Genomic DNA, 25,286 nt, shown 5'->3' on the forward strand with positions numbered 1-25,286 from the left:
CCCACAGCCAACTTTTTCTTACCCTCGCCAGTGGCGGATTTAAGGGGGGTGAGCAGCCGGCTCCCCCCACCCCCTAAAATTTTCAAATTAAAGGTAAATCTGGGTATCTTGTTTAGAAAAATGTACTAAACGATGAAAGAATCAATAATTTCTTCAACTCCCGGAGAAATAAATGACAAAATCTTTTGATTTCTTGCATTACTTTATAGGGAGAACTTAATTTTGTTCCAGAACACCTTAAAATTTGCGTCATTTTATTAATTTCACCTTATTAGAAATGATAGAAAATAGTACAAATGACTAACTAGGAGACATATTTCAAGCCCTATAAAATCTGTAAAATTCCGGAGCTTCCGGGGGCTTCGCTCTGGACCCACTGGGGGCCTCAAGACGCCGCCCAGACCCCACTGTCTCATAAAGTGGCGCCCCCCGTAACCGCAATTCTTGGATCCGCCCCTGCTGTCAACAATTCAATTCAATGAATGTGTGCAATGATTTAGAATTGAAGGTATCACTTATTTTTGAAGAGATCTTTAATTGAGTAATGTAGAATCGTTGGATTTTCTGTGTAATCCCGAATTTAATCAAAACAGTACACACACGTGTTCTCACAACACTAACTAGGATTTTATTAACTCGTACTCGAACATACATGCATATTAAACAATTCGTACATGTAATAGTCCGACACTACATCCCTCCTTTTCTTTGGAATGAAAGTACACAAACAATTGACTAGAACTGACTAGAAAATATTATCTCAAAGTCAAAACAGTTCTCCACTTACTGAGATAGTTTCAAATTGTATAATTACCAAAACAGTCAAAAGAAACTTGATTTCATTAACATTGTGAACACTTGTAAAATGTTATGAAAACACATAATAGCAAAACATATGTACACATCAATGAATCATCAATACACTTGATCACTATTCACTGAAATGACACTTCGTATTCTTTAAGCCTGTCTGGAAGTTTGCGTTCTCGGATCGGACGCGTAATTTGAACACTTGTGTCACGAACTTCGGTCGGACGCGTAGTATAAGCACTGGTGTCACAAATTCTTGTCGCCGTTTCACAGTTCGGAATGTTTGTTTCGATCCGTTTTCCATCAATTTTATCGTCAACTGTGGATTTCGTAAACGTATTCGCTCGCTCATGAAATTTCTTAAGATGAGTGGTATTCCTCTTGTAGCAAACTCCACTTGGTGATTCAACGGTCACACTGTTTCCTGTTTTCTCTGTAACATGGTACGGTTCTGCTTCAAACGTAGGTGTGAGCTTGTTTCCTGGCTTCTGTTTCAACAACACAGAATCTCCAACAGCTATGTCACTCTCCTTAGCTCCACGTTTATTGTCTATATACATTTTCCCTTTCTCCTTTTTCTCGGAGTCGCGATCCCGAACATCCTGGTCGTCTGTCATAGTTGAATAATCTTCAATGCCTGGAAGACGAGTACGAATTTTCCGTCGAAATAGAAGTTCCGAAGGACTGACTCCTGTTATACTGTGTGGTGTTGTTCTGTACATCATTAGGTAGGACGATAATTCCTCCTTCCAATCCTTCTTCTCGATTTGCGCGATTTTGATACGTTTTAACAATGAGCGGTTCTGCCGTTCAATCTCCCCGTTAGCTTGTGGCCAAAGAGGTGTGGTTTTCCGGTGATAGATATCATTTTCAGTCATAAACTCCTTGAATTCATGAGATATGAACTGAGGACCATTATCACTTGAGATGCTTAACGGTAGTCCATGCGTTAAGAACATCCTCTTCAGACTCCTTATGATCTTGTCTGTAGTTGTACTTTTCATGTGTTCCACCTCAATGTATCTGCTGTAATAGTCCACTGCAACAAAAAGATGATCTCCTGATGGTAACGATGGTGTCATGAGGTCAACAGCAATATGTTGCCATGGTCCATTTGGTAATTCCGTAGTTTTGATCGGTTCAGGTGCTTGTGGTTGACTAACCAGTTGACATGAATGACAGGTTTTGACAAACTTCTCCACTTCACGATCTATGCCTGGCCACCAAACTTTCGCTCGTAATCTCCTCTTCATGACTACAATGCCTGGGTGACCTTCGTGAGCTAATTCCAAAACGTGTGTTCGCAATTCAGTCGGAATAACAATTCGGGTCCCTCGGAGAATTAGTTTTCCAATGCAACACAATTCTTCACGCACAGTCAAATACAATTTTTCCTGTATGTTATGCCATTTGCCAGTCTGAATACACTCGCGAACATCTACCAGTTCTGGATCCTTATCCGATTCCCGCTCGATTTGTCTTGTAGACATTGCATTTGGTGTAGATGTCTCCGCAACAAATTTTACATGTGTCTCAGAGTCTTCAACAAAAAATGGATCAACTTCTTTGGATGGCATACGAGACAAACAATCTGCGATGTTTTGTTTTCCAGGTATGTGCTTCACTTTGAAGGTATAGGTTTGTAGTCTCAACACCCATCTTTCAATTCTAGCACAAGGTTTTGACTTCTTGGAATAGATGAATTCCAAAGGTTTATGGTCAGTGCGTAATTCGAATTCTGTTCCATATAAGTACATGTGAAATCTCTCGCATGCCCAGACTATGCCCAATGCCTCCTTTTCCGTTTGCGAGTATCTTTTTTCAACATCCGATAGAGTCCTACTTGCGTAACATATCACACGCTCATCTCCATTTTGTTTCTGTACAAGGACTGCGCCTAAGCCAACAGGACTTGCGTCGGTGATAACTATTGTTTCTGCCTTTGGATCATAGTATCCTAAAGTCTGTGCATTTGTGAGTCTGCGTTTCAATTCCTCGAAAGCATGTTCCTGTTCCTGGCCCCAATTGAAGTGAACTCCCTTCCTCGTTAACCTACGCAACGGCTCGGATAACGTTGCCAGATCTGGGATGAATCTCGAGCTGTAATTGACTAGCCCCAGAAATCCTCGAATTTCAGATGCTGTTTCCGGTTGTCTAGCATCGTTTACAGCTGTCACCTTCGATTTCGCAGGTCCTATACCTCTGGCAGACAGTAAATGTCCCATGAACACAATTTCTGACATCCGAAATTTACACTTTTCTTTGTTTAAGGTGAGTCCCTTCTCCCTAATCCTGTCCAGAAGTTTTCTAAGCCTAGCGTCATGTTCCTCCACAGATGTTCCGTGCACAACAATGTCGTCAAATATATTTCTAACTCCTTCGCATCCTTCGAGAGCTTGTTGTATCACTCTTTGGTACATTTCAGGAGCACAACTTATTCCAAACATGAGTCTCTTATATCGATACAATCCTTTATGTGTTACAAAAGTTGTGATTGGTCTCGATTCTTTACAGAGCTCTACTTGATGGAACGCCCATTTTATATCCAGTTTCGAGAAAATGGTACTCTGATTCAAAACATGAAGAACCTCATCGACTGTAGGAATCGGGTGTCTCTCACGAATGATCGCAGAATTGGCTTGCCTCATATCAATGCAAAGTCTGATGTCATTCTTCTTAGGTACCACGACTACAGGTGATATCCATGGAGTAGGTCCGCTTGCTTTCTCGATCACATCCAGGTTCTCCAATTCATCCAGTTTCTTCTCTATGAGACTCCTCAGATTGAAAGGTGCTCTCCTCAAAGGTTGTGCTACTGGTGTGACTTCTTTGTCAATCGGTATTTCTAATTGGAAATCTTTCAATTTTCCTAATCCCTGAAATACATCGCTGTACTCTGTAAATATACTGTCACTCACTGTATTCACTTGAACATCTGGTCCTAGTTTCAGAACGCCTAATTTCAGAGCTGTTTCGCGTCCCAAGAGTGCTTGCCCTTTCTCTTCAACGACAATGAACTCCGCTTCTTCGGACTTAGACCCCACAGAGATAGTTGCAAGAAAAGTTCCAATGACATTCATCGGTGTTTGACTCCCATAGGAAAATAATCTCTTACTTGATCGCTGTGATTGACACTGGATTCTTTTGTTTTTCAGGATTTCCCATGTAGACTTGTCTATAACGTTACAGCTTGCGCCTGAGTCTATAATCATTTCTGCACTCACTCCTCCCAGCTGTACAGTGATACTTGGCTGCTTTGAAAATTCTGTCACCGAAAATGCGTATTCATCATCATGGTCATCTTCCTGGTTCCCAGCAGTGTCTACAAATCTAACGTGTGAATTCCTTTGATTGTGGTCCCTACTGCGCCCCTTAGTTGGTTTATTCACAGTTCCAGACTTACAACATTTGGCAAAATGACCTGTACGTCCACACTTGTGACACTCTTTCCCTTTTGCTGGACATCTGTCACTTGATTGGTTATGTCCTTCTCGATCGCATCTATAGCATCGTTTATCTGAACTTGGTTTCTTTGTTACTGACGCTTTACATGAACGTGACCCCTTAACTTGCACGTGATTCACTTCAGATTTTATGTTTTCCATGGTAAACGCCTGTGTTTCACTTGCTTCAAGAGCTCTAGCGATTGTTTGTAATTTGTCGAGTGTGAGATCCTTACCCCTTTCTAAAAGTTTACGTCTCAGAACAGAGGAGCTACATTTTTCAATGACTTGGTCTCTGATACTCTCATCCGTTTTCGTGCCATATCCACAAAATTCAGCTTTTTGTCTCAGTCTTGTAACAAATTGATCTATTGTTTCATTTTGGGACTGTTTCATAGCGCGAAATAAATGTCTCTCATATGCATCATTTACCTGTGGTTTGAAATGGTCGTCTAATTTCTTCATCGCGACATCGTACACAGTCTGATTTTCCCCTGGATCTTCCAGTGTAAACGTAAAGAAAATGTCCTGCATCTCCATCCCACCACAATGTAACAGTAATGCTTTCTTCTGTGCAGCATCCTTCACGCCTTTTCCTGCTATGAAAAGTTCGAATGCGCGCCGCCATTTTGTCCATCGCACACCGACTGTAGTTTGATCCCCGTGGCAATCAAATGTAGGTATTCCACCTAAATCCGTCATTATGGCCGTTGCCATTTCGCTAAACAGTCATGTAAAGTTTTTTTGATCCTCGTCGCCAGATGTAGAATCGTTGGATTTTCTGTGTAATCCCGAATTTAATCAAAACAGTACACACACGTGTTCTCACAACACTAACTAGGATTTTATTAACTCGTACTCGAACATACATGCATATTAAACAATTCGTACATGTAATAGTCCGACACTACAAGTAAATGTTAAGTTGGCGCTCCATGGATAAACGGTGATTATTTATAAATGCATATTTATGAAGGAGTGACGTTTATGATGGATAAGCGCAAACGCGCGGAAATGTATTATTAGAAACATTAATTTCCTTTACAGTATATAATCGTATTATAAACATGAACCCCCTTCCATTGCTTACAGTGGTTTTCTCGCCCTCGTTTCCCGTTTGCTTTGACTGTCTTTTAACGCGGAATGTGCCTCGCGAGCAGTCTAGAGGCCATCCTTGTTCAAGCTTTCGCGTCGCCATGTAATTGTGCACTTTCTAAATTCAGCTTGCGACGTCACACGATCATGGACATTTCCAAATGGGGTGTTCTTTATCAATGGCAACGACTTTATTCTCATAAACTAATTTACATCAGTGTAGAGAACATACAAGAAATATACATATATACTATACAAATCAGCACGTACGCAATTAGCAAACATCTTAATCAACCTGGAGGTTGGACTCTGCCCTTTATATAAGTTTACATTTACATAATTTTAACAATAAAATTTTATGTGTTGAGTTAATGAGCTTATTATATTTTAATATATTAATATTTAAGTGATATACTTCAGGTAAACAGAATTCTCTCGTGGGTGGAATATCTACATTTTAAATGATAACGATATTCATCTCCAATTTCATCTAAATCGCAAAATGAACATTTTCTTTCACGTCGTGGAATATTATGCTATCTACCAGTTTCAAATGGTAGTTTGACATTACAACATCCATATTTACATAATATTTTTTTTTCGTTTGAGAGGTGTATGGTATAACTTTTTAAACTCAGTGTTGTTTTGAAAATTCTATAGTTGATTGCTTTAGGCGAATCAGAAATATCGCCCTATCATTTATGTACAAATTAAACATACAATATTTTATAAACAGTATTTCGTAAACAATTTACAGTTAAAGTGGAAGGCAACCCAAAATATTTTACATGATAAATGATAGGATTAATCATATATATGATAAAAAAAATTGTCATGCCATTCTGTTGATATACGGCCTAGATAGACTTCAGTACTAATTGGAAAAAGTTAAAAAATGAAATTCCCGCTATTTATTTTGGCTAAGTTGTGGAACTCTTTTGTATTCAAGACCACAAAAATCAATAATTTTGACGTCACACCGTCTGTTCCGGTTTTGGTGAGACAAGATTCAAGATCCTCAAAGATGTTCATGTGGTAGGTTTTACGAATGAATAGGTTGATGCCTTCCTGTCAAGCAGTTAATTACACTAACGCAAAGGGGAGGTGTGAAAAAAAGTTTTTTCCCCTCGAAATTCCTGACCCAACCATGCAAGTCATCTGAAAAGAAAAGACTATGTAAACTGTGGATCCATCATTTGCTTAATGACAAGTTGAGGTTCGAGACATTTGTATCGATATCAGTCAATAATACTTTATTCATAAAAGCAACAATGTGGTTAGAGTTGCCTTTCCCTTGAAGGAATGTATGAAACAACCAAATATAGGATAGTCCATATTTGTCAAGGCCGGATATTTTTTTTATACATTTCATCCTAGATGTGAAGGTTATTTTATGTAAAAGAAAGTATAATTTAGTATACAATTTATTAGAATATACCAATTTTGCCCAGAACATAATCATTCGTACCTTTATATTCAAAGCCATGTATCTTTCCAATTCTCCATAAAACATGTAACTTGGAGTATAGTATGGAGTATAGTAGAGTTATTTAAAAGATTCAAAACATATTAACAAAATTTCAATTGTAATTTCTCTACTATATCTATGTTTGGAAAACCCCATATTCCAAAGCTGTATAATAAAATTGGTGAAATACTTTTTTTTTCAAATAAATCTAATTGACAATCAAGTGGTAAATTATGGTTTCTACAATTAGAAATCACACTGTACATAATTTATACGGAGACTAGATAGATAAATAGGAGATTGGCTTGATTACTTTTTAATCCAACTGAACTGAATTGCAGAAAATGTATTACTGAACCGTATGACCAGTTTTTGGTGGGACACAAATTTGGCAGATTTGGGTGTACAAGGCATACCATTAATTTGATCGCTCTACAGTGGGACATAATCGTTATGTGGATTCTTGGCAGGGTATATGGACTTATATTCCCTGTCAAAGTACATGTATATATTCCCCCTCGCCGAACGGCTTGGGAAAATATAAATTTTGACAGGGATCAAATATGAGTTCATATACCCTGCCAAGAATCCATATAACTAATGATATACTGATGTAATTAAATTTAGCGATTTTTATTTTGGTAAACCTTTGGAAAGCGTCAAAATAGACCAAATTATTTACCCGCCAAAAAAAACAAAAAAACATCGGCTATACGGTAAAAAGTACATGATTTTTATTTCTTCGTTAATATCCATTTAATACGATATATATAGCTTTAATCATTGAAGGACTGTTTACTTAAAAACACAGATGGATATTTTATTGAATACGGTCCAAGCTTTGTGAGCGAGTGGGTCAGGATGATTGCAAATTCTCAGAAGGCAACAGTGATAATTTCGCATAATCTAGAGGAAAAACCAGCGAAAGTTGTAGTGGAAGCAATGACATCACAAGGATTGCGATTTCCAGGATTTGGATCCGTACAAGCAGACGACGATTTGAACAAAGAATATGGAGGAGTTGCTTTCATATACGACCATTCGGTTGTGGAATTATTTGTTCCCACTTGGAATAACTATGAGAAGTCAAAGGATGGGGATCTGTGGTACAGTATTTATACAGGTGTGCTCCGTGGCTTTGTGGGCGATTTCCCTCTTTAAATATATACATTGTATTTGGCATTTAGTTAGGAAGGGCGGATCCAGAAAATTTTCAAGGGGGGGGGGGGCGACACTAAAGTTTGTACCTTTTCTCTCCCTTTAAAAGGGGGAGGGGTTGAATCCTTCTCTAGACTCGCCACTGGTTAGACATGCATAAAAGTCATGGATATAAATCATTTATGTGTGGAAAGCATGTTTAATCGAACGTGAAATCATATATCATAGTCAAAATCAGCAAGCATTAAGCTTTTTGGTGGAAATTGGCATAAAGATAGATTTGGTTAAAGCTCATAAAATGCTCATGATAATGACGCTAGTAAAAATATGCAACCAAAAAAATCATAGTTTTGTGAAGAAGAAAAATAGAACACTTAAAGTGTGGGTAGCATATTTAGATATAAATTGGGTTTTTGAAAAATAAACTTTGGATCAATGCAGGTAACAGAAGAAGAAAAAACTATTAGCTCGGATGTGGTTTTAGTCTTTACAAAAAAGCTCACCCATATTGTCACCTAAGGTTTTCAATGCTTTTAATAAATATACATACACGTGAATTTGTAATAGACCTCTTACGATGTTCTGGCATGATACATGTACTGTTTTCGCATTTTGAGTTCTATATGATATTCCATATTTTTTAGATTAGTGGTATATACCCGGTCTATCTACTTTCGAACTAACTCCCTTTTTAATATACATTTATTTTACAAACATTTATTTCTTGCAACATAAAAACAAATTTAAATGAAATCTATATTTCCCCCATAAATTATATACTCCGATTCTTCAGTACTTCACAAACAACAGAAATGTACAACAGTTCTGGACAAACAAATGCAAACATTCTTGTATGACAGGCTTTTTTTCCGGCGCACATGTGCTTCCGTGAGTAACGCAGAACTAATTATTATTATACCCGCACTTTCTAAAGAAAGTTGGGTTATACTGTTGTTACCCTGGTCCGTCCGTCCGTCTGTCACACTTTCTTTTTCCTCAAACTGCTCTTTTATTTCAAGTGGTAATCAATTGATCTTTTGGAATATGATAGGTTGTGTACTGTAGATATATGATATTGTTTTAGAATATTCAATTTTACCGTGGGGGCAAAACGGGGGTCAAAAAATGACGTTTTTTCAACAAAAACCTGGTTCCCAGAACTCCTCCTACATTTCATGTAGTAGCCCAATCATCTTTTGGAAGATGATTGGTTGGGTCCTGTAGATGTGCAATAAGGTTTCGGAATTTTCATTTTCACCCTGGGGCCAAATGGGGGTCGAAAATTATGCTTTTTAACACAACCCCGGTTCCCAGAACTCCTCTTACAATTTACACAGTAGCCTAATAATCTTTTGGAAAATGATTGCTGGTGTCCTGTAAATGTGCAATAAGGTTTTGGAATTTTCATTTTCACCTTAGGGATCAAATAAGGGTCGAAAAATGACGATTTTGTATCCAAAAAAACCCCTTGTTCCCAGAACTCCTCTTACAAAAAGAAGTATCCTAATAATCTTTTGGATGATGATTGCTGGTGTCCTGTAGATGTGCAATAAGGTTTTGGAATTTTTATTTTCACCCCTGGGGTCAAATGAGGGTTGAAAAATGACATTTTTGCACAAAAGAACACTCAGGTCCCCAGAACTCTTACGTTTTAAGCAGTATCCTAATAATCTTTAGGAAATTGGTTGCTGGTGTCCTGTAGATGCGCAATAAGGTTTTGGAATTTTTATTTTTGCCCTGGGGGCCAAATGGGGGTCGAAAATGATGCCTTTTGTACAAAAAACCTTGGTTCCCAGAACTCCTCTTACATTTTATGCATTAATTAATTATAAAATAACGATTGTGGCTTCTTTGCCAGTAACACCAATATGACGAAGAGTATATTTAAAGGCAAACACTTGTGTGCGGGTATTACTGTCTTATGACAGCATCTAGTTGTTCTTGGATTAAAATCGACCACGGCGAGGATAGTTCCATTTGACTGCTTTGGCAGAGAATTTACAATTTAATGCCTTTTATATAAAGGATGGATATGCATTTAAACAAGATTATTGAAGGAAACTATACGAATAACTATATGATTGAAAAAAGTGTTGAAAATGGCGTGAAGTATGAACAAGATTGGATTGAAGAAGAATTCCAAGATGGTTATAAGTTTTGGATAGGTAGACGGGTTCAGTGCCGAGATACCATATGGGGGAAGTATTGTTTTTTGCTGTTGAGGGGGAGAATCGAAGAACACTAGATTTGTCGGCATTAAATTGGAATCTCCAGTTTTTGGAGTAGACGAACGCTGTATTGAGAATCTTCTGGATGGCAGAAGGTGATAACGCAATGCAGGAGATGTCATCTGCGAGAGCAGGAGTAGAACTAGCAATGTTGTAAATACCCATGTTCGGACATTGATTTTGAATTTCATGAAGCAGGTCGTTGATGAACACCAGATAGAGGAAAGTAGAAAGTAGCCCTCCTTGGCGTACTCCTTGAGAGACAGGAAACCAACTGGAATTTATGTGATTCACTACAACAGAACAGGAGGTATTTGTATGACAATCATCAATCAGAGTCCATAGACGACCGGAAATTCCCAGACGGCTAAGTTTACACATGAGACCGTGTCTCCACACAGTGTCAAAAGCCTTTTGTGTATCTAGAAAGGCGACATATACGGGACTGCCTTGTTCAATATTTTTATGAATGAATAAAAAAGAGTTCCACTAATTTTTTGTCGGTTTTTTTTGTGTGTGTGAATTTCGATCCCAAGGCAGGGGTGGTCCTAAAAATACTATTGTAAAATGTTCTTAAGATTGTAACCTATCAAAATATTAGCAACAAACTTTGAAGGGCAGGCTTGCCTTAAAGGACAAAAAACCGAGCCAAAATCCATATCAAAATCTGTGCTTAAATGGGGAAATGTCGTTTAAGTCAACTTTGAAGGTTAATTTCAACATTGTAGATCATAATTCATGAATTCGAAATAAAAATATGAAAAATTCATATGTATACATGCATGTACGACAGAAAATAACTAAAGAAATTTGATATATAACAATGTGCCTTTTTCTTTTAAAACAAGTTCTTAACACAAGCTACAATATGGTGAATCCTCCTTGAGCTGGTTCCCTGTCCGTGGTTCCGTTCGCATTCGGTACATTGACTTATTGTGCATTGCATCATAACCGGTTGCGGTATGCGGTAGCTGAATGCATGTCTAGAGCGGTCACTTTGTGATCGGAAAGGGGGGGGGTCTTGAGTTCAAGACGCTCTCCTGTCATGGCCGTATTAAACTTAAAGACACAAAATAGCCTTCGACAAACGTTCGACATTTAGAAATGATCTAGTCGCGAGTCTCTCGGATATGACCAGTGTTGATCCTGTGTCACGATAAGCTTTAATCTCGGCTGAGATTCGGCTCGGCTAAATATTTGGACTGACGCCTTCATGGAATCTCGGTGTAGCTCTTTATAATGCATGTCTAGAAATTTACTTACAGCTTTGGCCGATTCTAGCAATTAATGTGCACTTAGTTGACACTGCTTTTCGTTTCAAATAAGTTGGTTGGCTATTAAACCGACTCTGTATCACTATTAATGCTGCATTGCCTACCGTCTCAGTATGTAAATTCCATAAAATAAACTATCACCAAATACTGTTCAAATGATAACTTCCATAGTGTAATATTTTATCTCCCGAAATTGAGGAGCTCCTAAATTAGCGATATACAACTTGATAAAACAGACTATAGAAACTCTTCAATTTCGGGAGATTGCGCCATGGAAGTCATCATTTGAAACGGAATATATAGTGACTGTTTTCATTTTGGGATTTTCATGCCTAGACGGTAAGCAATGCAAAATTAATAGTGATAGGGAGTTAGTTTAACAGTCAACTAACTTATTTGACGCGAACAGCAGTATCACCTAAGTGCATATCAAAATTAAAATTGCTTGAACCGGCCGAAAATGGAAGTAAATTTCCAGACATGAATTATGAAGGACTGCTCCGAAAGTCGGTGAAGGCGTTAGTCCAAGTATTCAGCCGAGCCGAACCTCAGCCGAGATTAGGTCAGTTTCGGCACGAAAAAGAACCCTCATTGCTACGGCTCTAAGTGCTAATCATAGTTATTTGTAGTACGTTACGTGCGGCTCGTGACCTCTCAATACGAGTGAAAAACCTTCTTAGAGATGTAAGAAAAAAATAAAATAAATAAATAAATATTGCATTATATCTATTTCTGAGTATACAGTGACTTGAGAATATCCTATCGTACATAATTTCATTGACTTGTATTTTTTCTTGGGAGTATTTGATAATCCACAGAGTGACAGGAAGCCGTCAGGTAAGGACATTTATTGCAGTATCCTGTTCATATTTCAAAGTCTGTTTTTATCTCATGTTTTAGGAAATGCGAAAAAATGGAAAGGTCCCGTTCATGTGGCAAGGAAATATCATTCAATCACAGTTCGTGTCAAAGTTTGGAGATCACGTGATCTTCCTCCGCCATCTTGGGTTAGTCCAGTCATCGAATTAGGTTCGTTTTTAAATAAGGATTTTTGTAGACTTGTGGAGCTTACGAATCGATGTACAAAATGGAATTGTAAAATTTATTAATTCAAAATAGGTACGAATTTTGTGCTTGTGATTACAATTAACAGGCTTAAGGTCGTCTTTACCCTTGGCTCAAGGTGGCCCATTACACCTTGAAATAGTTTCTCAAATCAGTACGAATTGATTTAATCATAAAAGATATGATGATATATAATAAGTATATATGCCAAAAAGCCAAAAATATGCAAATTTGGATAAAAACATGATTTAAAAAAAAATATTTCAACACATACGAACAAACGACTCTTGCGGATTTGAACTCGAGATCTGCGGCTCACAAGCCCAATGCTTTTTTTTCTCTTTTCTCTTTTTAGCTCAATGCTTTAACCACTGAGCTACGATGATGGACAAACAAATCGATCGATACAAAGAATTTCACAAAACTTAAAAGTCGCCACCTTGTGACGTAGTGTCATAAAGGGTATACGGTTTAATTAGTTAAATGGAACCCCTGTTGGCCCTTGAAATACTAGCATCTGACACCATTCATGCGATTCATCATGATAGTAGATAGTTAGGGGTTTTAATTACGGCCTTATTGGTAGTAATTAATGAAGATGTTATGATGGATCTGACCAGTGCAGTGTATTCAGATGCATTGTTTGGTGTAAATAGTAGAAACCTTTGATCTGTAAAGAACTTATGAATGACGTGATGAGTAAATTATCAGTGGTATAGGGGTCTCCTACAGTATTATGGGTAAATTTAAACAAAGGGAACATGGAATAATCTCTGCATAATTGGCTTCATTTTTAATGAGTGTGTATCCTGGGCATTTCAGTAGCCTAGTGGTGGTGGTGGTGGTGGTGGGGGGGGGGGGCTTGTTCCATCTCGAGTTGGTCCCCCAGTTAACAGAGATCTCGGGTCACAGCTGGTAACGTATTTGCATGAGTAAAAATTCTCCATGGATGTAGAACAACAAAGGAACAGAAATATTCGGATGAGATTGGAGATTCTACAGATCATGACCCTTATAGTATCGAGCTCTTTGACTTCTATCTGCGTATGAAATACAAAGTTTGTTCCTATTACATTACCATTAATAACATATATAAGAAGTTAACACTCAATAATTGTATAAATTTGACCAAATGATGTGCTCGCTTTCATTATGATGGTCCAATTCAGACATTGCCTGCATCATTACGTGATTTGGTAGATTGTCCATCTCGATATAAAATATAAGGATATCTTTTTAACGAAGATTTTGGTCACATTCTAAAGTATGAGTGTTGGCTTTACTCTGATGCAATTGATCTACCTTTCAAAAGCTGGTGACACCTCAATAAGAATAAGCAGTTTTCGAAGGGATGTAAAACAAAACCGTACGAGGAAATTGGTAATTAGATGTTCTTTCAATTCAGTGAGCAGCAACTGTACAGGAGACAGTTTGGCTCATCCCATGGGAAAGTATCCGGATCTTGTTGTAGTGCAGATTGAAGTTTCCATCGGAACTACACACAAGGTGTTTGAGGGACAAGGTATATACCTAATACGAGAAGAATGGCTATTTCCCGAACTCATTAAGTTTTATAATGTAAATAATTTCCTTTCAGTATCATTTCACTGCTAAAACTCATATTGGTGTTGATACTAATGAATTATTGGGAAAAAACGGAAGAAAAAGATGAAATTGTTGAAAGGAGATTAAAATTATAAGATTTTATCTATTGAATGCCGCTATGTAAGGAACGTATTTGTTTACACGGAGACTATAAGCAAATGAATATAATGTAGGCTACAAGTAAAATTTACAGTATACTACAAAGTACATTTAGTATTTTTCAAAAATATGTAGCTGAACTTGATAAAATACAACGACTTTTTACCTGGAGATCAGATATTCCGTACCTTGTAAAACTGCCGTTACTTGCAGGGATTTCGAGTATGTTGCAGCCTACAAAACAAGGTCTTCATTACGGTGGGGTGTTATATGGTTACAGTCAAACGCATGTACGCTATTGGATTGCCTGCGAGAGTAACTTTCCAGGTAACGATATACATGTAATTCATTATCAATCCAAGTCGAACCCAAGATTTTAATTTCTCTATATAGTTAACACGACATCTAAATATGAAGAGGGTATCAGCACAGAATCAACGGTTTTCAATATTGTAACATTCATCTTCGGAAACCCTCGGTCTGTCTCATGTCCGTCTCGCTACTGCTTACAGAGAGCGGTAGGAAGACAAACGCAAGACAGATTGTGGAATCCGAAAATGCGAATGATTAAGGGTGCTGGGTTTTTTTAAAAGTCAAATGATAGATATAAAATGATAAAGAACGTCTTAAAACGTTTTTGGTTACATGGATAACTACGGAAGCCGATAGGTGCCAGGGTATAGAATTAATATTTATTTAACTGGCGGCCGCCACTTAATTTATGTGGCGGCTACCACTTAATTTAACTGGCGGCCGCCACTTATTAACTGACGGTCGCCATATTTATTAACTGGCGGCCGCCACTTAATTCATATATGGCGGCTGCCAATTGCAAAAACAATGTAATTCGTATCGCTGAGTGATTATTTTGGAAATATTTAGAATAGTACGCAAACACGCAGCATCGTTTTTCAAAGTGTATAGGGACAGTCAGAGGAGAAATTGTCTTCTACAATTGTTGACAAGCAAAAAAGGATCTTTTGTCCAAACTTCGTACTCCTAAATTGGAGGGAGGGGGCTCCGTTCATTCTTCAATTGATCAGTTCATTCATTATTACATCTTTACCATTCATTACTACCACCAAAAGAGTGGGGGTGGGGGCCAATCCGCCAATTAATCTTATTTCACATATGAAAATAATTATAGTTTGCATGTGAAAATAATAGAAATTGAACGTTGTCAAAAAAATGGAGGGTCAGCCCCTTGGTTCTACGTATTTAACATTACAATCGAAAAACAATAATTCAATGCTCTTAATTGTGTGTGTATATATATACATAAATTAAGTGGCGGCCGCCAGTTAAATAAATATTAATTCTATACCCTGGCACCTATCGGCTTCCGTAGATAACTGGGATTTTTTTGGGGGTTGATTGATTTTTACAAAAGTCCACAAACCATAATGAGCTGAACCTTCGTTTATCTTCACTTGTATAGGTAAAGCAACTTTGTTGTCAATAATGGACGGATGGGGTGAATCTAATCAGAACGTCAAAGCTAAGCGGGGATCAATGACTGTACGACTGTGGAATTTTCCTGCTACCTCTGTTCACAGCAGACGAGATCCATTGCAAGTCCTACCCGGTTTGAAATATGTGCTGCAGCTTCCTAGCCCTTTGTGGGAAAAACAATTTATGTCTCTCCAGGTACCTTTAACAAGATTTTAAGTAAATTTTCAGATTAACGCTGAAATTTACAAATAGCACGACTGGTGTACTTTTTTTTTAAATTTCTAATAAAGAACCATACGCTTATTGAAAAAGAAAATAAATCCCAGATTTTGAATTATACAAGTTAAGTTATTGTACTTCATTATTTGAAGTAATCTTTACAATATTTATATGCCATGGCAATTGATAAAGAATGTTGTAGTAGAAGAAGACTATCTAAGTTTTTGACCTTGTGTTCGTTCATTTTGACCTTTTGTCAAGAAACCTTGTTCAATTCAAGAATGTTAATTCATCTTTCTAGATTGAAGTACAGAATGGCAAAAACAGGAACTTCCGGTTTAATGGTCTTGGATCGGTTATGAATGAAGAATTTCCATACGGCGGGGTTGTTTATGGTTACAACGACTCCGTTGCGGCGATATGGGTACCCGAAACCTTTGACGGAAATGCAAGTAATTCTGCGGTGTTCTTGGTTGGAGGAGTTTGGGGAGATGGGTACCAGGATCAGAGAACCAATCAAGTTGACATACTTATATCTGTCATGAGTGTTTATGGTAATTTTCACCACACACTTCCAGCTAATGAATGTTTTGTTGTTGAGAAATTCTGTGAAAGGCAAATCAGTTATGAATTAACTTTTCAAATTCCAAATCTTTTCTTGCTAATTCAATACGCACTCATATGGAGCGCCAAATTAACATGTAATTGAAGATGTTATTAATTATCATCATTACTTCAATTATTGCACGAAATATGAATTATGCGAGCATCAAATCAACTGAGTTGTCGAGAGCAATAATTGATTTAGTCCAGACAAAGACCACTGGTTGTATGCCTTTTTGAGAAACAGGCCCCTGGAGAACTGAGTGCCCAGGAGATCTCGGTCCTAGAATTCGGGTACGAGTTCTCCTAGAGAAGTCCAACTTTGCAACCCTATTGTCCGATTCGCTTACTCTCATGAAGTTTCCGAATCGGACACTTGGCTTGCGAGTGGGAAAAGTCGTATCCGGGTACTACGCTTTCGTGAGAAGTATCCTATCTACATTAGGGCACGAGTTCGATCCGGGTTAGAATAAGTCCTCAGTACCCCTTGCTTGTCGTAAGAGGCGACTAAATGGGGCGGTCCTTCGGATGAGAACGCAAAAAACGAGGTCCCGTGTCACAGCAGGTGTGGCACGATAAAGATCCCTCCCTGCCCAATGGCCATAAGCGCCGAGCATAGGCTTAAATTTTGCAGCCCTTCACCGGCAGTGGTGACGTCTCCCTATGAGTGAAATATTCTCGAGAGGGACGTTAAACAATATTCAATCAATCATCTAAAGAAAAACTTCGTCGTTTTTATAGTAAAAATTCTGGGTACAAGTTTCTTTGGGTATGAGTTCTCCATAAGTTGGCCAACTGTCAGTTTCCGTATCCGGGGAGCAGTTGTAGCAAACGCAGTGCCCTCTAGAGTAACAATGAGACATAAGATGACAAATGCAATGAAGCATAATTGGATTAACTAGTATATCAGAATCTTGCGTAAATTAAGAATGACAAATAGTAAAATCTGAATTAAAATTCAAAGTGTAACGAATGCAGAATGCAATAAGGTGAGATGAAATTAAGAATGTCATACTTATAATCAAAGATGTAAGAATGAAGCAAGACGAAAGCAAATAGAAAATTGAAATATGATAATGTGACATGAAAGTAAGAATGCCATGTAGCAAAAAGGAATTTAGAATTAAGAATGGAAATTAAAATGTTATCAGATAACATGAAACTAAAGATGTCATATAGTAAAATCAAAGTACAAGAAGGACGCATTATAATACGGCGGTGATTCCCTTTTATGAATTACAGCTAGGGAAAATGTTCTGTTTATATATGCATGTATGTTGCAGATTTAAATATACAAATATCTACAAACCAACCCAGGAGTTTTAATTCTACCAACAGGATGAGTTTCACTTTATTTTAAAATGCCCTCTATATGATGACTTGAGAAAAAAATATGTTAAAAAGTGTCATTATACGAAACCCAGTGTTTACAAATTGATTAAATTACGTAGTGTCAAAAATACTAAAGTACTGATTAAATTTAGAAAAATTCTGGAATATACAAGAAAACTACGAAATTCCCAAATGGTGTTATACTATTTGTTTAATTCAAATTGTTCATCGAAATTGTAAAAAATTGTTGTCTACTCACTCTCCTCAATGAAAGGTGATTGCTTGATTGTATCTTGCTTAACGTCTCGCTCGAGAATTTTTCACTCAAATGGAGACGTCTAATGAAAGGTGAAGATAACGAACAGTGATCAATCTCATAACTCCTATAAGCAATACAAAATAGAGAGTTGGGCAAACACGAACCCCTGGATATACCAAAGGTGGGATCAGGTGCCTAGGAGGAGTAAACATCACAATGTCATTAATGTCATTTTTGTATATAAAAATGACCGACACGAACAACAGTGAATTGTCCAATTTTAGGGACGACGTGTCTCTTCCTCAGGACGATAGAATAAAAAAGCAAACAAACACTAAAACTAAACTACAAAACCGGATAAACAAAATACAGATGTAAATAAAATTCATATATAAAATTGGATTTATGTATATTCAATGACCCTGTGACTCACGGAAATAAAGAATCGTGGACACATCAATTTAGCAGAATAATTAATGCTATCAATAGAATTAATGCGCGCAAAATTCAGATCTTAAGATATAATCATTTATTTGAAGAGACCTTTAATTGATTGTTACAAGAAAATGTACTGGTGGTCATTTGCAGACATTTTTTTCTGACTGCGTTTACATTTTTAGGTCTACTGGGAAACAAAAGAAACTTAACCGTATTTATCAAGTCAATAGTCCATCCGAGGCAATACATAAAGACTCACTGGATATTTCAAAAATCTCTATTCAATATTGAGATTTAACTAGCTACTATCTGTGCAAGAATTCTTGCTATTGAAAGTAAACCACAGTATTTCATTCAAACATTTTCTTACAAAGTCAGTTGCATTGATGCAGCCTTACTGTAGTATATGCCTGAAATGAGTATATTTTGCGAAACAACAAAGCGACATTTAATTTCTTTCTATTCGTAGTTCCGGTATGCATTCTCAATCACAGTTTAGGACTTCAAATCACAGTCACCAAGAAATATGCAAGGAGCAATGAGACTATGTTTACCTATGGCGACGAAATCTTCCTGCAATGCGTTTCAGGATATCGACAGAGAACTGGAAATCAGTCCCTTCTATGTACAGAAGCAGGAACCTGGAATGCGTCCGTTTTGGAGTGTGAAGGTATTTGTTCACCTGAATCGAATGCTCCAGTGAACCTTTAGGTCGATCGAAGTTTGTCCGTTGCCTAGCTTCGTTCAACTTTTCACATCTACCTCCACACCCTCGCCTCTTTAGTACAGGGAATTGAATATTTTGTCTACGCCTGTTTTCAGTTTTTAAGTTTATCTGAGTCGAAGGTTCAAGTGAGTTTCTCATTGAAATTTATCCTCTGTTGTCGTCGTAAACTTTTCACATTTTCATCTTTTCCCTCTATAACCATTTAGCCAATCTTGGCACAAAGTATTCTAGGCTAAAGGAGATTAAAATTTATTAAATTAACAACAAGAGACCCATGGCCCACATTGCTCACCTGAATCACATTGGCACAAAGTATTCTAGTGTACAGTTGGGCACTGTACAGTTGTTGTGATTTTTAAAAGATCTTTTTATCAATCTTTATTCCCATGAACAATTTGATCCCATATTGTTGCCCAACTTAGCCCCAAAGGATCACAACATGAAGTGAAAATGAATTCACATAACAGAAATGCCTCAACACCAATATGACTAACACGGTCTTGCTGTTCTGGATAAGACCATGGTCAAAGTCTTGCCATAAAAATCTATATACATATTTTAAAGCTTTTCCTTAAATAGTTCAGGAGATATTGATTAGTTAAGGGTTTTTTTAAAAGAAAGTATGTCAAGGTCACAAGATATGATGGTATTACGAGGTCGTCTTGTCTTAAAGAATCTATATACAAAATATGAAAGCCCTACCATGAATACTTCTGAAAATATTTAATAGGTTACATTTTTTAAAAGTAGGTTAAATTTTAAGACCACAGGGTAAAATATTATAGTATGAAATAAAAGTTATTGTGGGTGTGACCGGTCGACAGGGGATGCCTACTCCACCTAGGCACCTGATCCCACCTCTGGTGTGTCCAGGGGTCCGTGTTTGCCCAACTATCCATTTTGTATTGATTATAGGAGTTATGAGATTGATCACTGTTCGTTATCTTTACCTTTCATGGAGTTATGTTGCCAATTGAAATACCGATGTTCTCTGTATTTAGGACCTTTTAGAATAAGTGATTTGAGGTCCTCATTTTCAACTATATCAACATCACCAGTAATGACATGTCCAGCTGAACTATAGTTAATCTATCAAATCGGTATCAAAGCATCCCCGTGTAGTGTAGATTATCCAATAATGGTCCCGTGGTTAGGACGGGGTCACAACAGTGGGGAAAGTTCAAAAAAGGATTATTAATTGATTGTATCTTTTTTAAGGAGGTACTCTACATCGTCACAATGGCTGACTTTCTTTTAAAACATGGATGAAAATATAAATCTCAGCAATATTTGTCTATTCATATAAAAAACAGAATGCTTTCTACTAAACTGCATTTTTTTTTTACTAAATAAAGTAAATTTGAGAGTTTTCAATTTCAAAATACTGTTGTACATATCCTCCACTTTTCATCCATATCAAATTGCTCTGGTGTAGCATACCGCCTTAACGTCTCTCTCGAGAATTTTTCACTCATATGGAGATGTCACCAAGACCGGTGAAAGGCTTCAAATTTAGGCGTTTGCTCGTCGCTTATGGTCATTGAGAAGTGAGGGTTCTTTAGTGTGCCACACCTACTGTGACACGGGACATCCGTTTTTAAGGTAATCTCCGAGGACCCGTGACATTCACACCTGATGCCGAACGTTTGGCGATGGAACTGTCACAACCTGTTTTAACGAATTAGGTCTGTTGCGGCCGGGATTTGAACCACGGCCTTCCGCATGCGGGGCGAACGCTCTAACCTCTGTACCACCGCGGCGGTTCAAAAAAGGAAAACAATTTCTTGAAATAGTAAAGCATTCTAATAGTGAAGACATACTAGTATTCGTAATAAGCTTGTTCACACATGGGTCCCTATAACTAAGTCTGAAGACTGCAGAACAAAAAAAAAACAACAACAAACAAACAAACAAAAAAAAAAAAAACAAGTGTAGTACCACGAATAAGGAATCCACTAAAGCGACTCAGGTGGGCGTTTTAGGTGATTGACCTCTGTATCCTCATATTTCGTGTTCTTGCTTTGAAATGAAAACATAATGATATGCACTATAAGACATTAAGAAAATTATTAACTATATTTTCAGAGCAGTGTTTGTGTCCTTGTAACTTAACTGGTACCGGTCCGTCACTGAAAGAAACAGATAAACTACAAAAAAGAATAAAACAGTTGAAAGAAGAGCTTGCTATAATAAAGGCAACTACATCAAAGGCAAGACGAATGCGTATATCTGTTAATGATTCTCGCCCTTCCGCCCGCGCGGTTGGCATGATTCTTGGGGCGGGCATTTTGGCAACTTTTTTCGGATTCATCATCTTAAGCGACTTAATGATGAAGTCATCGTAATGGATAATGTTAATCGTAATGGATCATGTTAAAAGCACCAAGTCTGAACAGATCATTCAATATACACATTTTTTTCCAGGAGAACGTTTCCTTTTAATTAATATGCAAAGAAAATCAATTAAATATATTTTTTTTAAAAATGTTGTCAAGGGCAATAACTCATGCGATGGTATGTCTTTTTGCAACAATTTCCCCACGATTACTTTAAAGATATAAACTGTAGCAAAACATCAAAATTTTATCATTTGAACCAGTTTTTATGTGTACTTTTTATTATGCTGTTTAAGGAAAATGTGTGTTTTTTCTGATTCTATTTATATATGTCTGACACCTTTTAAAAGATTGTGACATAAACATTTTCTTTGGTTATTGATTGAATTGAACTATGTAAAGTGGAAATTGATATAGTTTTTTCTAGTTTGAACTCATGATAAGGCAAAGTCGCATGAGAGTCATCGTCGGAAACCCATGGTCTGTCTCGCGTCCGGATTGTTACGCTCAATAAGTGGTAGCACGACGGACGCAAGACAGACCATGGGTTTCTGACGATGCTTGAGAGTTGCACTACCTGAAGGAAAAGGTCGTGTTCTATGTCGCATACTTTTAATCCCACATAGAACATCAAACGTGTATCAGAAAGAACTCTCAAGACAATACAGACTCAACAGACGACACCAAAGACAACACAAGGGAGTCGTCGGAATACACCGCAGAGTCACCAAAGACACCGCAGAGTCACCAAAGACACCGCAGAGTCAAAAGGGGAAACAGAAGACAACACAGGGTCTAGAGATGACACCAAAGAATAAAAAGAGTCAAAATGATAATATTACCATATTTATTTATTATACTTTCATGTAAAATACTCGAACCTGATTGGTCGAGAAGCATTTGAAAAAACATATTGTTACCCTCTGAGAACATAAAACACGCGCCCCAGGGTGATAGTATCTAACAACGGGTAACAGTACTTGACAACGGGTGATATTATAAAAAAATTATCACATGCGTCAAATTTATGCGCGTACGGTTCGCCGTAGACTGTTAGACAACGTCATTTGAGCGTTTGTAAAAAATGGGAATATCCGCATCGATATACGAAATATTGCATGACAGTGATTGATCAAATGTCAACAGACGTATGTTTTTCTGCTTTCCTGTTTACATAACATTCAGTATAATAAAACAAATATTGCATGTAGTTGAGGGTAACATTGAAATTTTCACCCCTTGAGAAACCATTGTCAACCTCGGCTACGCCTCGGTTGACAATGGTTTTCTCGAGGTGAAAATTTTCAATGTTACCCTCAACTACATGCAATATTTATATAATAGCACCCTTTTCATACACTATGTACGCTCAAAGGTGCTTAACAATGCATATATACCTTACAACAGAATGTTATACACATAATACATAGAAAATAAATAAAACATTAAAAGCTGTACCTATCCTCACTGTACATATAAAACATGAAAACACAAGTTACCATCAGGCTGTCCAGCACCCTTGGACAAAAACTAAGGGCAAATTTTAGGGGTAAAATTTTAAAAAATTAGGGCTAAAATTAGGAATTTTTAACCAAATTGCGGAAGTTTTAATTATTTAAAAGGACTAACCTTGTCAAATTTGACAATAAAGAAACTCACATGACACACAAATAAGATGTAAGTACAGGAAGGGCGTATTCCAGTGTTCCATGGTCTCAGCTATTATTGGCTATAACCTAAAATCTCAACTCTTTATCACAAAGTCACAACCAATAAACAAGCTTGACACATGGATCCACAGGTCAACTGCCTTTCACTGCATCAGCATTATCTGAATAAGAACTGCAATCTACGTTAATAACACACATTTTGTATGAATGCATTTTGATTTTTCAAGACTGATAAAAAAGTAGGAATTGACATGAAAAATAAGGGCTTTTTTAGGATTTCCCCTTGAATTTTACATTTTTTTTAGGAATTTTAGCAAAACTGAAAAAAATTAGGAATTTTAGGGCCACTGGACAGCCTGTACCATAGATATGCTAGATAAGAATAAACATCAAAAGGAGACACCAAAGACGACAAACTCCTCAGGGGATATCAAAGACAACGCAGAGTCAGGGAAAGACATCAAAGACAACGCAGAGTCAGGGAAAGACATCAAAGACAACACAGAGTCAGGGAAAGACATCAAAGACAACACAGAGTCAGGGAAAGACATCAAAGACAACGCAGAGTCAGGGAAAGACATCAAAGACAACACAGAGTCAGGAAAAGACAACGCAGAGTCAAGGAAAGACATCAAAGACAACACAGAGTCAGGGAAAGACATCAAAGACAACGCAGAGTCAGGGAAAGACATCAAAGACAACACAGAGTCAGGGAAAGACATCAAAGACAACACAGAGTCAGGAAAAGACAACGCAGAGTCAGGGAAAGACACCAAAGACACAAAAAAGAGTCAGGGAAAGACATCAAAGACAACGCAAAGTCAGGGAAAGACATCAAAGACAACGCAAAGTCAGGGAAGACATCAAAGACAACGCAGAGTCAGGGAAAGATACCAAAGACACAAAAAAGAGTCAGGGAAAGACATCAAAGACAACGCAGAGTCAGGGAAAGACATCAAAGACAACGCAAAGTCAGGGAAAGACATCAAAGACAACGCAAAGTCAGGGAAGACATCAAAGACAACGCAGAGTCAGGGAAAGATACCAAAGACACAAAAAAGAGTCAGGGAAAGACATCAAAGACAACGCAGAGTCAGGAAAAGACACCAAAAACAACGCAGAGTCAGGGAAAGACATCAAAGACAACGCAAAGTCAGGGAAGACATCAAAGACAACGCAGAGTCAGGGAAAGATACCAAAGACACAAAAAAGAGTCAGGGAAAGACATCAAAGACAACGCAGAGTCAGGAAAAGACACCAAAAACAACGCAGAGTCAGGGAAAGACATCAAAGACAACTCAGAGTCAGGGAAAGATACCAAAGACACAAAAAAGAGTCAGGGAAAGACACCAAAGACAACGCAGAGTCAGGGAAAGACATCAAAGACAACGCAGAGTCAGGGAAAGACACCAAAGACACAAAAAAGAGTCAGGGAAAGACATCAAAGACAACGCAGAGTCAGGGAAAGACACCAAAGACAACGCAGTCACGGAAAGACATCTAAGACAATTCAGAGTCAGGGAAAGACACCAAAGACAATACAGAGTCAGGGAAAGACACCAAAGACAATACAGAGTCAGGGAAAGACATCAAAGACAACGCAGAGTCAGGGAAAGACACCAAAGACAATACAGAGTCAGGGAAAGACACCAAAGACAACGCAAAGTCAGGGAAAGACAACACAGAGTCAGGGAAAGTCGTCTAAGATAATGTAGAGTCGGGAAAGACACCAAAGACAACGCAGAGTCAGGGAAAGACAACGCAGAGTCAGGGAAAGTCACCAAAGACAACGCAGAGTCAGGGAAAGACATCAAAGACAACGCAGAGTCAGGGAAAGATACCAAAGACAACGCAGAGTCAGGGAAAGGCACCAAAGACAACGCAGAGTCAGGGAAAGGCACCAAAGACAACGCAGAGTCAGGGAAAGGCACCAAAGACAACGCAGAGTCAGGGAAAGGCACCAAAGACAACGCAGAGTCATTCAAGCCCGGCACAGAACAGATGA

The 25,286-nt window shown here is 37.8% G+C and overlaps 3 protein-coding genes across 3 annotated transcripts; 2 read left to right on the plus strand and 1 right to left on the minus strand.

The window, feature by feature from the left end:
• Positions 1 to 935: 935 nt before the first annotated feature.
• Positions 936 to 4,970, minus strand: LOC125680007 (uncharacterized protein K02A2.6-like). The gene has a single exon (XM_048919454.2). The coding sequence runs from the start codon at positions 4,968 to 4,970 to the stop codon at positions 936 to 938; it is 4,035 nt and encodes a 1,344-aa protein (XP_048775411.1).
• A 2,707-nt stretch (positions 4,971 to 7,677) lies between these two features.
• Positions 7,678 to 22,020, plus strand: LOC125664905 (uncharacterized). The gene is made up of 9 exons (XM_048897703.2): positions 7,678 to 7,922; positions 10,000 to 10,139; positions 12,278 to 12,313; positions 13,947 to 14,063; positions 14,459 to 14,572; positions 15,684 to 15,892; positions 16,218 to 16,470; positions 19,018 to 19,218; positions 21,361 to 22,020. The coding sequence occupies exons 1-9, from the start codon at positions 7,678 to 7,680 to the stop codon at positions 21,618 to 21,620; spliced, it is 1,575 nt and encodes a 524-aa protein (XP_048753660.2). The 3' UTR covers positions 21,621 to 22,020.
• Positions 22,021 to 23,650: 1,630 nt separating this feature from the next.
• Positions 23,651 to 25,286, plus strand: LOC130047874 (protein starmaker-like). Its single transcript, XM_056143519.1, has 3 exons — positions 23,651 to 24,343; positions 24,403 to 24,946; positions 24,997 to 25,286. The coding sequence occupies exons 1-3, from the start codon at positions 23,651 to 23,653 to the stop codon at positions 25,284 to 25,286; spliced, it is 1,527 nt and encodes a 508-aa protein (XP_055999494.1).

The sequence above is a fragment of the Ostrea edulis genome, chromosome 1 (assembly GCF_947568905.1).
Source record: "Ostrea edulis chromosome 1, xbOstEdul1.1, whole genome shotgun sequence".
NCBI classification, from domain to species: Eukaryota; Metazoa; Mollusca; class Bivalvia; order Ostreida; family Ostreidae; genus Ostrea; species Ostrea edulis.